Genomic DNA, 16474 nt, shown 5'->3' on the forward strand with positions numbered 1-16474 from the left:
CATGATTTCAGGGAACCGTGAACTACAGTCCTAAGTCTACAGATAAATTTGCTTTGAATAGACATCATTATAGCCTACGCAATTAAGTCATTGGGAACATAACAGACATTCACACAAGTCTGTGTCAATCCCTTTGACCAGTGTATTAAGACCAATGTGGCAGTATTTAGTATCAAGTTCAGCACTTGCCTTTTAAATGACAATGACTTGCATTATGCAGACTTCCACAAAGAACATATGATGAACAGGTGCATATCCAGAACAAATTAACTAGAAAACAGTTCAATACTTAAGACACAAGACAGAAGTACACATCATTCTAGCAATCAGTTCATTCAACTCCTAGTCATTAATTTTTATGATGGTTTTGTGGTGTGACAATGAAATAGGATGGTTTGGTGTATGTTGATGTGTTTTGACTTTGTAATGGCTCCCAAATGAAATGATTAATATTATATTATTTTTATATTGGACGTGGAGTTCATTGAGAATTCAAAAGCAAAGCAATGAAAAGGCACTGACAACACGGCATTAAAGAACATAGCAAGAGACATGAAACTTGATGGAAGAGACTATACTGATGACCATGACCCAAGTGATAACAGCACAATTGAATATGAATTCCAATGAAACTTTCCCCTCCTTTTACAACTATCATCACCTCCCCTGCAAATAGGCTGTGGATAAAGATGACAACTGATAATACAGTCCTATAAATGAGAAGCCATTGCCCATTCATGCAATATTTACATGTTTATTTGATCTTTTTTTCTTCCTTCATTGAGTTTTCAAAATTGTTCAGCAAGGTCAGATTACATACTCTTTAAATGATGGACTATGAATAGTTAACACTAATAGAGTGCATATTATGTAGGGTTGAAACATGTACCAGATTTTACAGGACAGTACCAGATTACATTAATCCATCCTGGTGTCCCGAAAGTGTTCTTCAGAAGACATTGTCCTGGGATTTGATCAATATTGAAAATAAATCCCAGTTTTTTGCTTCATGCAAAAGGGCATTAAAAAATTACCATGTCTGTTGTATTACTGTGTATCGAAACAATGAGAGATTCAGCATCATTGTTGATAAATTTAACCATAACAATAGGTACTGTATTTGTATTTGTTCCTGTATTGACTTGTCTAAACCTGTTTGATGAAAAAAGGGTTTTCAATGATAGAAGTTTATTGACAAGGTGGATTCAAGCATATACTACAGTATTTTAAATAGATTCAGCATCATTTCATAAACAAGTTGATAGTCAACCTATCTTCTTCCTTCCTGACCTTTTCCAAAAATATGCAAGGCTGGCATTAGTGTACGTTAAGCCAAGTTTATGCCTGGATGCCCAATCCTATATTGAGAGACGTATTCACCATTGTGTGTTTCTGTGGTAGTTGGTAGTGTTGTGTGCTGTATGTAGATGAAGAGAGGTATTAAAACCAACACTCAGCCTCCAAGCAAGAAGCACAGCTAAATTCCATGACCCCACGGCATTCAAACTCAGGGCCCTAATGCCACTATGCTCACCATTCAACCAAGTAATCGGATTCCATTATCGAGCTACATTAATGTGAAATCTTAAAAATGACAGGCTCATTATTCGTGAATCATATGCTACTTCAATTTGAATTAAATTGAATTCCGAGACAGCAACATTAACTGTTATTTGGCAGTTGTTAAAGTGTTATGACATCTGGTTTTGTGGTGTGAGGATGGTTTGGTTTTTCTTGATGTGTTTTGACTTTGTATGTATGCATGTTGTAATGAATCTGAAATAAAATTATTATTATTATTATTATTATTATTATTATTATTATTATTATTAAATTAGTAAGACTTTCGAGGAAAAAATTTACTTTTTGTTTTTGTTTGTAGTTTTTGAGATTTAAATTATCTGTAGGATACAGAATATAAGTCAGATTTATTTACATATATTTTTCCATATTGTCTCTCTAAAAGTATTGTAACATGCTGGCAGGGTAAATAAATGAAGACCGAATCTTGTAGCATTATACTTTCAATATTTATGAACTACTTACTAGTCTACACATTACCACACAGGATTACAGAGCTTACACTTATGCTTAACGTACATGACACAATTACACAATTCACGTTCTCTTATTTCTCAACTGTTCATTCACACTAATATACACCGACTCCAACCACTTGTACTACAGTCTCACTCAGATCCAAAGTCACCCTCATTGGCGTTGTCACAATCCACAGCCTGCGCAAGACAGTCTTGAATTTCAGAAAGATGTTCGCTCTCCACACACTAATAGAACAAAGTTCACAGCCCCATGCCGACATTCTGTGTTCTCTTCCACAGCTGCACCAGAACACGCAATGCTCTCCCCAGCAGCCGGCCCTAACAGATACAACTCACAGCGACAGGCAACAGACGAGTCCACAGTTTGACAGACAGACATTCCACAGACTGCTCCACTCAACTCGGGCTGTCACTCATACTCTGCCACTAACTAACAACCCAACTGTCACGATGACTCATTGGCCAAGATCACAGTGAGCTCATTGCTAACTCATCGACTGAACTGAATCCCGCAGGTGGTCCTGCCTTATATACACGTGGCTGGCACTTCAAGATACGTCGGCAGATTCACAATTAAGTATTTATTTATTTTCCACCTAGTCGATACAATGATTGCTTAAGGCAATTTAATGGTTAAAAGTGGTACATGTTTCGTATATTATCAACATCTTCAGCCACATAACACTGTTTAGATGAAAAATATATAAATTGACAAGGTAATGCTTTAGAGGAAGTGTCCTTAAAATTAACATAAGATTGACAACATTAAAACAAACAAAAAAACTCTTGAGTTATGTGTTATGTGGCTGAAGATGTTGATAATGTACAAAACGCGTACCACTTTTAACCATTAAATTGCCTTAAGCAATCATTGTATCGACTACGTGGAAAATAAATAAACACTTAATTGTGAATCTATTGAAGTGCGATACGGACCATGAAGCTGATTTTATGTAATACGTCGGCAGCTCGAATCCTGTAGAAACCTCCAGAAATGGAAGATTCTCAGCCTGTGGACCTAGTAGTTTCCACATCCCTCAAGCCCACAGCGACATAACGGCCAATGACAGCACTTGCAGTGGTGTCTAACCAATAGGCGCCAGCCTTCCTCCATGAAGCTCCAGCCCAGTGAAGTCAAGCAGTTTGTGTGTGCTGGCCCTGCCCAACACCTGAGATTGAGAATAGTGGACCGAGAGGCCACGCATGTAGCAATATATACCTACATATATTCCTTGGATTTTAAGCATTTTAATAAAGCAATCTAACTTTGATTTAAGTGTTTGCAGTGTAAGTGCAGTTTGTAAGTGTTTGCAGAAGCTACAGTTATACGTTGTTCATGTTGCATACGATTATAAAGCTATTAATAAAAATAATGCAGTTTTAACATAAAAAAAGAAATACCGGTACACCAAAATGACAGTTTTAAAGAGTTTGACTTTTTGAACTATGCACTGTACTGTACATACTGTATTTTAAAAGAATCATTTACCAGAAAAATCTCATTTAATAATGATAAATTCAGAAAGATACAATGAATTATGTAGGTACTTACCTAGAAAATAATAAACTAATACATCAAATATTATCTGTATAATAACATTGATGACTTCCAATTTTGTGGGTGGCTTTGGATAGGTAATAATTGGTCTCAGTGCATAGAAAAATGGTTGTAAACTCAACCAGCAGAACTTTCCAAAGGTGTTGCAGAATAATTTGGCTTCCAAGTATGTTGGTATATCAGTATCTTTCATTTCATCACCTTGGTACTAGAAAAAGTAAATAAAATTAGAAAATAACTCAATTTTCATCTTCAGGTTATCAGGTAAGACTATTTTAGACATAATTGCACTTTTCATTGTTATCAAACTAAGCAGAGAAAGCAACATACTATTTCCCCTCCATAGTATTGCATTACAATAATTGTAATTATTTATATCAACATTAACTTCCTCTACAATTTTCAGAAATATTGATGGTGGGCAGATTTATAAGGAAATATTACAAACACAAATAAAGGTAGAATAATATTATATACTTACTCTATGATGTTCAAGATGATACTTTTTAAAGCTGACTGAAAATGGAAAACCAATGGGAAGATTGGCAAAGAAACCAAACAGTCTATTTGCTAATGGCCGACCATGTCCAAATGCTAAGTTGTGAGCGATTTCATGAATTGCTGAAAAGAGGAAAGAGCAATAACTTAGGTCATATAATAAAGTTATAATCTAAAATGGTGGCTATAATAGCAATATGAAAATGCTTTTCATACTGTAAGTAGGGAGTACAATGCAACAGGAAGGGATTATTTTTCACTTCCCCTTATCAGAGTGGAGAGAGTACGGAATAAAACAAAGGCAACCCCAGCTCATGAAAAATAATTTCCATTCTGAAATGTAGTTAACCCTTACAACATTTAATCCAACTAATAACATGAAAGATTATGTGAAATAAACCCACACGATGAGGACAGTAACAATAAGACTGTAGGAGAAAAAATGAAAACCATCAGGGGGTCTGCTATCTAAATTACACTGATTTTCTACTCCACCATCAAAACATATTTTGGCATCTCTCGGAGTGAATTAAAATCTGCACAGGTCTCTAATTACAATCTTGTTACAAAGGAAGAATAGAACTTGACGTAACACCCTTCTTGCAAATGTGCCCTCTTCACATCCTTATATTTTCTTTTGTATTTGTTACCCAGCTTTTGTAACACACATCTTATACCTCTTACTCTAACATTACAGGTTACCTATGAAAACAATGTATCACACATTATAAAGATTTAAAGAAAAGTAAAAGCATAGAATTATTTTGAGAATAAAAGTATTTTATTTTAAAATACAACTTTTATTACTGAACTTTCTTCTGTTATACAATGCAATTTGAGATTTATGGCAATAGGTATGCTCTTTCAAAGAATATCCTTCTCTGGAAAATTTACAATAAGAAGTCAGTAATTTTTTATATGAATACCACTCTTTGCTTACAGTAGCCTGTAACAATGCCTTAATTTTTATTTCCAAATAATAGTTTATGACATGAACTGACAGATGAAAAGATGAAATATTAAACCTAATCAGCTGTGTCAAAAATTAATTACAACTGAATTATCAGAAGCAAGGAAATTACTCATCTCTCTCTCATTCCTTGTTTAAAGAAATGGAAAAAGTCCCATTAATTCCAACACATAGTTTCTAAGAAAACTATTCCAATTTGTGATAGTGAGGACCTGATGTCAATTTCTCCCAGACAGTGACAGGTACAACTACAGTAAGCAAGGCTTGAGCAATCAATATCACATAATGAAGTTAAGTCTAATTTTATTATGAGATGCCACAGAAAAGATGAGGAAATAGTTTCTCAAGTATAATGATCAAAAACGTGAGCAAAGGTGGAAAGTATACGAAAAATAAGTGCAGAAATTATTAGATGAAAAACAGGGTAGAATTACGATTAAACAAAAACATGCAATAGGAGATAAAATTTAAATTCGATGAGTCAGTCTATATGACAAAGACAGCAGAAATTAAGGGTAGACATGCACAAAAAATCATTTCATAAATTCTCTGTAACATGGACACTGAGTTTAAAACATGAAACTTATCACATTGAGTTAAAATACATTCTTCTTAGTTATAAACAATCAGTTAGGCATAATTTAGATTTAAAAATTGAAAACCATTTTTTTTTTCAAATCTGAATTTTGATTATATTGATGTACCCTTTTCCTCAGCAATGCTGAGGTCCTGAACCTTGAAATTTTGTTTTTAGTGATTTCTAAGACTTTGATTTAATGCCTGCAGATGTTTTTAATTTCATGTCTATTTCCACTTTTTTTTAAAATAAATGAACTTTTCAATTTGACCAAAAACCAAATCCCATGGTGTAACAGCTTGACTACAGTATGTGGTATTTCCTCTTTCCGTTTCTGCAATTGTCTGGCTAACTAGATCAATACTGTAGTTTTGTTACGAATTAGGCAAGCTCACAATGTTTTCCATTTTTCAAAACAAGTTAAATGTTGCTCCGAGTTTTCCTGTATTTGAACTTTCAGACAAAGTCTCCTGAAGACTGAAAACCAGCCTTTAAACTCAATGGATTATCACGATTTTTATCATTGCCAAAGAGCCTACAACAAAAACTGTAGAAGTGTGTGCGCGCGTGTGTGTGTTTTAGACCATCCAAGTTGGCAGAATTTTCTCACTATTTTATGATAGTAGATGATAAAGAACCAATCAGAAGTTAATTTGCAGATAGTGCCCTTTATTTTATCGTCTGATCTTGTGACTGAACTAAATGGACATTTTTTTGTTCTGATGCCCCTTTTAATAAATAATGGTATAGTTTTTACGTCCCACTAACTAAATCTGGAGGTTTTCGGAGACGCCGAGGTGCCGGAATTTTGTCCCGCAGGAGTTTTTTCGTGCCAGTAAATCGACCGACACAAGGCTGACATATTTGAGCACCTTCAAATACCACCGAAATGAGCTAAGATCGAACCTGCCAAGTAGGGATCAAAAGGCCAGTGCCTCAATGGTCGTAGCCACTCAGTCCGGCCACTTTTAATTAAATCGACTCTTGAAGGAACAGGAAAAGGCTAATCAGATATAACATTATAAAATGTATCACTACGTATTAGGTCTCCTGATCTATCATCTCTTTTTCCGTCGTCATGAGTTTGTCCCAGTAGGATATCTAGTTGTTCCATATCCGACTTAACTGAAGTAGTCCATTTGTTCTTAGAAGCCTTGCCTCTTCCTGTTACTGTGAATATCCTGTTGGTGAGTCTTTTGGAATCCAGATGGGCCAAGTGTCCATAAAAGGTCAGGCACCTTTTCCTTATAGATGTGACGATGCCCTGCTGGTGTTCATACAGTTCATCATTATGGCGGATTCTTTAAGTGCCTCCTTCCTCTCTGATTGGGCCTAATACCTCCTCAGGATCTTCCTCTCTTTTAACTCCAGTTTTCTGAGTGGGCCCTTCCTAGCCATTACAAGGCACTCAGAAGCATACAGAACAGATGGTTTGACGAGAGTTGTAGTGACTGAGTTTGGTTCTTGGAGAGGCACTTAGATGAATAGATGCTACGACACGAGTGATAAGCCCTTTCAAACTTGGTACATCTGGCATCTATGGCTACGTTCTCGCTCTGATTCGCAGAGATCCATTCTCCCAAGTACTTAACTGCAGATACTTTTCGTATGGTAGCGTCCGTGAGAGGAATTGTAGAAGGGGCATCCTTGATATTGGTCATAAATTCAGTCTTCTGGGTGCTGATCTTCAGACCAGTCTTAACCACTACACTATAAAGACTAAGTTGTAGGTAGCCTCCTCTATATTGTTTGCCAGTAGAATGAGGTGCTCTGTAATATTAAGTTTGGTTTTTAATTAATGAGCCAAGCCTCAGTGGGTAGAAACAGTGGTGCTTTTACGACTACGTTTCCTATTTATTATGTTACCTCGAAGCCATTAATTTTGGTCATGCAGAGACAGACTTCGGCGGAAAGAAACGTGAAACACCCGTTCCTCTTCCATACGCTCTCCATTATGCGTATGGTTCAGAAGCGTTTCGTTGCGTTTGTTGACTGAACTAATCGTACTACTCGTTTCAATACGTTTGAGCAAAGCCATATCCAAGATTTTTTCGGAAAGGTGGGAAGGAGAGGAATTTTTCGGTGTTGGGTGGTGGGACTTTCAAACAAAAGCTATACGAGCAAAAAAAAAACAACCTGTGGGTGGGGAATGGCAGGTAGAATGAACCCACGACATCCTCTGACTGTCGTACGAGGTAACTAAAGCGGGGACTTGGGGTTTAGTTTGGGAGCGTGGACTGAAAACCACGGTTCTCCTAACTGAGTCTGGCATTGTTTCCAGTTGTGTCAGTCTCCTCACTTTCACCTTGCCTTATCCGACCACCACAATCAACTCTTGTTCTCTTCCGACAGCAACGTTATTAGGTATGTAAGGCTTAGAGAGTATTTAATTTTCACCCCTTCATGGCCTTACCCTGTCTTTTGCCGATAAGTTCGTTCTTCGAAGGTCTGAAATCTTCCACATTCCCTCTAATTAGTATTAATAGAGGCAATTGCCCAAATAACTAACTAAATTTATATATTATATAAAATAAGAGTTTTGTCTGTACATTGCCCAAAATGTGAAAAGAATGGTATTTCTGCATTGATCATGTCCACAGTAACAAGGAAATGCACTTTTTTACTTTTCCGATTTTATATACCTGTCTGTCTGTACACGCATCACTAGAAAACGGCTACAGAGAATTTAATGGAAATCGGTATGCAAAGTCGGGGAATAAGTCGCTACAATATAAACCATAAATAATTTAATTCACGCTGATAGAAATGGTAGTTTAGGAGAAGGCCTAAATTTTAATTTTAAAATATTTATGTTATTAGTAGTACTATCTTAATAAAAATTGTGATGCAAAGTCGGGGAATAAGTCGCTATAATCTAGGCTATAAATCATTTTATTCACGCTGAGTGAAATGGTAGTTTAGGGGAAGGCCTAAAATGTAATTTTCAAATATTTATATCATTAGTGGTCGTATCGATACATACTATATAATCAAAGTTATATAGAATTAAAAATTTCCGACCTTTTATGTCTTATACATTTTTACCGCACTGGCTATGATAACACAGATATTCATGAATTTGTATTTTTCTTGTTAAATCCATATCGACGCCGAGCCACGAGAAAATGGGTTAACAGAATGTAATGAAAATCGGCATATAGAGTCGTGGAATAAGAAACTACAGTCTAAGCTATAAACAATTTTATTCACCCTGGATGAAACTGTAGTTTAGGGGAAGGCGCATAAAATTTAATTTTTAAATACGTATGTCATTGGTCCTATAGAAAAGTACTACATAACAAAAGTTACAGAGAATACATTTTCCGATCATTTATGTTTTATTCAGTATTTCAAAGTCGGAAGAAAATTAAATGTGAAGGCCTACAATATCGAAAGCGCATAACATTGATCAACAATTACATTACATTGACCATTTTTCGTAGTGATGCTATTTGTCTCTTATGCCGCCTCTCAACCCCGATACTGCTGCATACAGAGTATAACAGGCTGACTGAATATTGGCGGAAAATAGCCGGGGAGTAGGAAAACTTTCCTTTTTAGCATGCCATTCCTCTGGTCTACACATTTTCTGATACAGCTGGTACGTAACACACTGGTTCTTCATAGTCATCATCATCATCATCTTCCTTCCAAGTATTGGGCCATGTGACCCGTTACGGTCTTGCATTTTACTTTTTGCAAGACTTTAAAGCAATCAAATGTCCTTCCGACGGGTTGCTACCCTTCATAGTATTCCAGTTATTCGATCCCTACTCTGACGCGCTGTTTTGAATGAGCAGTCTGCATACTAAAGGCAGAGGTTGACGTAGTAGTAGTAGTAGTAGTAGTAGTAGTAGTAGTAGTAGTAGTAGTAGTAGTAGTATGGCCTGGTCTAGAATAACAATTTAGGCCTATTCCAAATTATAGGACCACAATTCACGAAATAATTCAAAATTCAACCCTGAAAAGAGCCGTTTCTTAAGAAAAGCTTCTTCCTCTTCACTTTTATTAAATTATACATTCCTTTTATTCCAAATTATCAGTGAAGAAGGGGTCTCTTCTCTGGCTTGGAGGAAAAATTTGCCTACAGGACAGATTTTTCCTCCGCCAGTGTAGTGAACACTTCTGATAGAAATTCGGCATACCTGTTCCCCGTTAAAGTACTTTCAAGAAAATATGGCCCTACTACATAGACGCCGATTATTCCGCACCACACATTGACACTCCTTTCCCGCTGATGATCCACCTGCCTGAGCCAATGCGAGTTCTCACAAGACCATTAGTGCATATTCCGTAGATTGATATGTCCATGGTTGCTGAAGGTCGCTTCATCAGTGAAGAGAAGTCTCTGCAGGAAGTTCCTGTCGTCCTGTGCTCGCGAAAGAACAACACGGCAGAAATCCACACGTCCATAATCTCGCTCATCAAGTTGTTTATGCAAAGATACGTGATAGGGATGAAACTTGGGTCACTGTAGAATGCGAATGACACTTGCCTGGCTTATTCCGGCATCACGCGCAATTGCGTGTGAGGTAGTATGTGGATTATGGGCGACGGCCGCCAGAACACTTACAGCCTTCTCTTCCCCTCTAGCTGGTGTGGTCCTGTTTCTCTTCACGTTATTATTCCAGTGTGCGTTCTGCAACAACTTGCGGCAAAGGCGTCGTACTGGCATACGTGACAGATGATCCCGGAGGTATACCTCTCAACATACAAGCTCTCCTAGAACTCCTTCCATACTCTCCATACAGTTTCTCTAGACGTACTCCAAAACTGTAGTGTACTTAACATGAGGCCCGTAAGACACAGGGCGGACAAGACCTTCCCCTCCTACGCCCTCTAATAGCAGCTACACTACCGTATCTTACTATTTCCATTTGTTTGCAGGACGTGTGTCATTCACACTGCGATTGCATGATAAAATCCACATTTTCAAACACTAAGTCTACTCCAGAACAGTAATGCTTATACGGTCGCACTTTCAGTAATGCATCTTATTGTTCGGGTTCCTCTCCAGACGTACGTGATTAAGACACTCGAAGGGATACAGAGAATAGTTATTGTTATATCATTTCCGGGGCTTGGACATCGTAGTCGTGTAGCCCCATGGGCTTGGAGGTGTGTGTACTGTGTGTCAGAATGTGTCTGATAACCTGTGTTATTGTGGTGTCTGTAGTAGTGTACTGTATTTGCAATTCAGGTGAAGAATTGGGACGGAGGCGGCCGTTGTAGTAAGTAAGGAACCATCCCGACATTTGCCTGGAGTAACGTTGGGAAACCACGAAAACTTCCAGGATAGCTGAGATGGGTACCGAACCCATCTCTTCTCAGTTTTGCCTCATGAGGCTGAGTGTACCACGTTCCAGCCCTCCAACCAGAATTAAATGGCTTATCAGAGCTGGGAATTGAACCCGGACTACCGCGGCGACAGCTACGAATGCTAACCGCTACACTTGATTAAAAAACTCGACAGACTGCTCTGCAGTCGGGAGAGCGCAGGTTCGAGTCCTGCCTCGCCCAACATGAAAGTGATTTGCATGGAGTCGCATGCTCAACACCAGGCAAATACCAGATAGGTACCTTTGGGATAGGCCATGGCCGACATCCTTTCCAAATCCTTCCCATTCCCATCCGTGGGAAAAGACGCTAAACTGAGCGCAGCTTATTACATATGGATGTCAAAACAAAAACAGCAACTTTAATCTCCCTTCCCCGTTGTGTGTTTGGCAGTCATACAATAACTTTGCACACCCCCAGGGGTATGTTACGGTATCAATCAATCAATCAATCAATCAATACTGATATGCATTAAGGGCAGTCGCCCAGGTGGCAGATTCCCTATCTGTTGTTTTCCTAGCCTCGGTACATCACATTATGTTTACAATACATGCTTGGTATCCGTTCTGAGGCTGAACTCACTCCCAGGAAACCGCTTACGCGTCAGTATGTCCTTGCCCGACTGCACGCCGTCTGATGCGGAATGCGAAACCGCGCATGCTGTTATTTATTTCTCAAAAATTACTTGTCCGATTTTTAAAATACTTACATATTTGAACTTGTACGCAGTTAAACTTTTAGGCCAGCTGTATAAATTTGTGACGTTCCATTTAAAAATGTACCGGGTGGTACACCTCCACGTCGCTAATTCAAACTTTGCGCCAGTTGAAACTCCTCTACTGGAGGAAGTCTGAACTTTATCTACTGTGTTAATTTTCTAGTTTCTCAGAAGATGTCACTACTTGTAAATTTTGAAGTTTCTGAACTGGGTCGTTTTCGATGTATTTTTGTTTTGCCTGTAGTAAGAAGTGTGGACATTCTCTTCCAGACGGCACTACTGAAGAAATACAATTATGCACCCTAGTGCGAAGTGAAAGAACTATGTTTTTGAAGAAATTTTGTGTTCATAAGTTTGTTCTTTGTTAAATTTCTTTCAGTTATTGTTTATGTTGGCAATATTAACCCCTTCCTTCCGCCAGGTTTGAATTTAGCCAATCCCGAATTTCTTTAATTTATGACCAATCAGGTGTATGTTCTTCAACTTGGATATGTTGCTTAACCCTAGCCAATAAAATTCTTGTGGGAGGGTGTTCTCATTCCTGAAACGCCTCGAAATTTCCGCGAGAGTATATAAACTGCTGATTTTCGGGTCTCCGTGCCACTTCAATAACATCTTTCAGTGTGTAAAGTACGTAGCAGGGGGCGGGAAGTGCCTCTTTCTTCGGGCAGCAGTTCATCCACAAGGTAATGGCCGTTTAATAACTTCTTTTCTTGCTAGCTCAGCAATTTAACTCTCGGGGCAGGTCCGAAGCCTTTTACCATGTAACTTTCCCTTAAAATGTAAACACACTCGGTATCAATTCTATCTGTTTAAACTATAAATTGGGATAGAGAGTGCTTAACCCTCTCGAGCTCCCACTCATATTGCTTTGAGGTGAACTTATTTTCTCAACCGTTTCTTCCATTCTAGCGTAATGTAAATTGTCTTCTCATATAAGTCACCTCTTTTGTATGGGATTAGCCCTTGCATTAACGGCCTAGTGCCAAGTAGGTTTTAAACAAAAGGTATTAGGAGTGCGGCTTTGCCTCCTCTCAAGTTGGTATTTTAGAGGCCAGGTAATTATCCTGTTTCTTTACTTAGTAGGCCTCAGTAGGTTGGGTATTTTACCCCTGTTTTCATGTCCTGGGAGGACAACTTGAAAGTGGAGTTTGGTGTGGCCTTTGATAGGCTGGAACTTAAGAGCGGGTTGCTCTTTCTAAAATTGTGTTTTCTGCGCGCCTCGAGGAGGCTTTACTGTGTAATTGGGAACAAGTGCTCCTGGGCATGATTGGGGTCTTCTGCCCCTTTGTTGAATTCTGTATATCGTAAGGTTGGGCTTATAGCTCAAGAATTTGGTGTCTGGCTCTCGGAGCCCAAATCCTGTAATCATTGTAATTGTACATTTTCGAATTGTGTTTCGGCTACCGAGTACCTGTTCTATTTGTTATTTCTTAATCTTTAAAAGAAAATATAACTTTGTTAAATTTTATCTTAACTTTAATTTCGTATTTTGGGACCTGTTCACCCCCGCACCTTCTTTCACCTCTGCACATCCACGATACCCCGTAACAAAAAATATGGAGTCAGTATCAATATCTTGGTTATTAATCATCCTATGAGACTAAGTAGCACGTTATTTTACAAGACCCTGGGTACCATTTACGAATATGAAAACAGAATACCGATATCTTTAACGGTTTATAAGTTATTTCCGTGTAATATGTTAGGTGAATAACCCTGTATATCTATTAAATCAATTCTATTCCTTTGTTTACAATACTTCTACAGTTCAACACTTACATTTTTATGTCATCCCTACTTGGCTTCCAGATCTCTGTACCCTCATCACCGCTCCCTAGACAACCCCGTTTCCCAGAATGTACCTCCCTATTACTCTTCTAAACAAATTTCCTAACTTATACGTACCACTGCGGTTTAAGTGAAGGCCATATGAGCGCAGAACCCTATCTCCCACTCACCCATTAGGGTCTAGAAACTTCACTCCCACTTTCCCCACATAACCACTCCATAGTCTCATTTAAATCCCCAATCACCCTCCAGTAGTATCCCTCCAATTGTACACAGATTTCCACTGATAAAAATCTCCGCTTTCTTAAACTTCACCCGTGCTGCATTTACCAGATCCCACACATCCCAACTATGTTACTTATATTAGCTTGCCTTACGTTGTTGATACCAACGTGAAACACTACCACCTTCTCTTTCCCCTCCTTCTCTTCTACTTCTCTCAGCATCTGCCTCAACCTAATTCCTGGATAACACTCTACCCTGGTTCCCTTTCCTCCACACACTTTCCCCACGTGTCTAACGATGGAATCCCCCATGACCAGAGCCTCACCCCTACCCACCTCCTTTGATCCCCTCCATTCCTGGTCAGCCCTATCTTTCCTGATAGCTGCAGAAGTTACTTCCACCTCCCTGTTCGCCCTCCCATGACCCTGTCCTACCTGTCTTTTCCTATCCTCTACAGTTTCCTTTCCTACCTTTTCCCTTCCTCCTACTTCTACACATCTCAGCAACAGTTCCCTGTTCCTCATCTTCCCTCTGTCGCTCTACCTGGAGTAGCTCGTACCGATTTCTCACAGACACCTGTCCTGAATTCTGATCCTGAATAGAGCCCTTAGCCTGAAATCTCTTTCCCCTTAGAACACCTGTCTTCTACAGTTCGCCCCTTTCCTTCCCATCTCTCTTTTACACCTGATGTAACCTGTACATTGTTTGAGGGAGGCCTACCTGTCTTCTGTGAGAATCCTAATTATCTCCCTCAAACTTTCCAACTCTTCCCTCATACCCCTCAATGCCTCGCCACACCCTCAGTTCCTACACTTGCACTCTTTAGCCATTCCTTACGGAAAAAATTAAAAGAGAAGGAAAACTAAAATAACTTGTTTTGTGCAAAAAATTGAACGAAAAGAAATATTGTCTAGGACAGTACTCAAAGATCACACGACAATTACGTAATTAATATACTACTGCACTATAATACTACTTAGTCGTATTCTATTTTTATCCTACAACAGCCTAACAGATAAAAACTACTGTTAATTACTGAATACCGAAAGGAATACACAAAAAATACACAATTCTATATTGTAGTTAAGCCTCTCCTAATTACAACAACAGAATTTTAGTAAGAGAGTTTCTACAGATACTTTACTATACTACACAAAAAAATTACAATAATAAAATAAGCACGCTAATTTATAATAAGATATTACTCGTATACTACTGTACATTACACTACAATAATTTTAAACCACGTTCAGACGTATCCTAATTACAATACCGGTGCCGTATGTCACTACTAAGCACAAACAGAAATTGAAATTGCAAGTTTGAAATTTGCACGAACTACTGTACTCAAAGATTACCAACAAAGCTAAATGCTTAGACAGATTATTATTAGTACCGTGTCCTAATAGATACACACACACAAATATACACACGAATATAGCAGGTAAGATACTGTACTGCTGTATCTAAATATACCGTATCTGCTCCTGTTGTCAATCCGATTCAGTATCTTCATTCATGATTCTACCTACCAATCTCATCTTCAGCATTCTTCTGTAACACCACATTTCAAAAGCACCTATTCTTTTTCTTTCTGAGGTACTTATCGCCCATGTTTCGCTTCCATACAATGCCACGTTCCAGACGAAAGTCTTCAAAAACATCTTTCTAATTCCCAAATCAATGCTCGAAGTGAGCAAATTCCCTTTCTTAGGAAATTCTTCCCCTGCTTGTGTTAGTCTGCATTTTATATCATACCTACTTTCCAGTGGCGAAACTACTTGGGAGTCATTTGAGGCAATGCCTACCCTAAGAAATACGATTAAACATAAATATCGTAACAAATTTATCTGCTGTTGTTATTGTGTTAAATCAACAATAATCTCTTTGATATGTGCTACATGATGACAGCAGATGATGTGCTTCGCTGATCGCCCCGCTAGATGGCGACAGCAGACTACTTGTTCTAACAGGGAGGCAGTCTAAGTTCTCACCCAGGACTTTTTGTTGTGTTTCCCTTCAGTCGCTTGATGACTGGCGCGGGTAGGGATGGGTCCAGTCAGTTCATTTGCTTGAACTAGTTCATTCGATACCGTTCATCGCCTTGAGTCGTTCAAATGAACTAGTTCAAATGAACGAGGTAGTTCATAAGCAGGTGAGAAATGTGCTGTCACGTGACCATTAACATGGCACGCCATTGGCCATTTTTGAACGAGCTCATTTTGTCGTTCAAATGAACGAGGTAGTTCATTTGTGCTCTCGCGGCATTTCGTTCAAATAAACGAAATCGTTCAAACGAACGAAGTCGTTCAAATGAACGAGGTAGTTCATTTGTGCTGTCTTCATGGAAACGCTCTCGTGGCACGTCGTTCAAATGAACGAGGTAGTTTATTATGAGCTCTCTTGGCAACAGCACAAGCGGCGTGAGGAGAGGTAGTTTACCGTACCGCACCGCACGCGAACTAGTACGTAAATTTTACAACAGATGGTACTTGCGTACGTCTTCGTCTTCCTTTAATTTAACGGCAAACCATACAGCCTTGACCCCACCCCACCTCCTTCGTTGTTTAAAGCTCGTTGGTTTTAAGGGGCGTATGAATCAGCTGTTTGAGAGAGAAGAAGCTACTGTATTTACTGCCTTTATACACGGGAAAACATTGCACTAAGGTGATAATTGTCCTTTTTATCTGTTAAAGAGCTGGGAGGACGAACCGTATGAAACGTCCTGTTAATAAGGGAT

The 16474-nt window shown here is 38.7% G+C and overlaps 1 protein-coding gene across 3 annotated transcripts in view; it reads right to left on the minus strand.

Annotated features, from left to right (window-relative positions):
* The window catches only part of ifc (delta4-sphingolipid-FADS-like protein ifc), a 125765-nt gene that overhangs the window by 11421 nt on the left and 97870 nt on the right, over positions 1–16474 (minus strand). For all 3 annotated transcript variants that reach the window (XM_067134997.2, XM_067134998.2, XM_067134999.2), the window contains 2 exons: positions 4100–4239; positions 3613–3826 (listed from right to left, as the gene is read on the minus strand). In XM_067134997.2, the coding sequence (XP_066991098.2) occupies positions 3613–3826; positions 4100–4239 (354 nt within the window). The remainder of the gene's footprint in view (positions 1–3612; positions 3827–4099; positions 4240–16474) is intronic.

This window comes from Anabrus simplex, chromosome 1, assembly GCF_040414725.1.
Source record: "Anabrus simplex isolate iqAnaSimp1 chromosome 1, ASM4041472v1, whole genome shotgun sequence".
In the NCBI taxonomy this organism is placed as follows: Eukaryota; Metazoa; Arthropoda; class Insecta; order Orthoptera; family Tettigoniidae; genus Anabrus; species Anabrus simplex.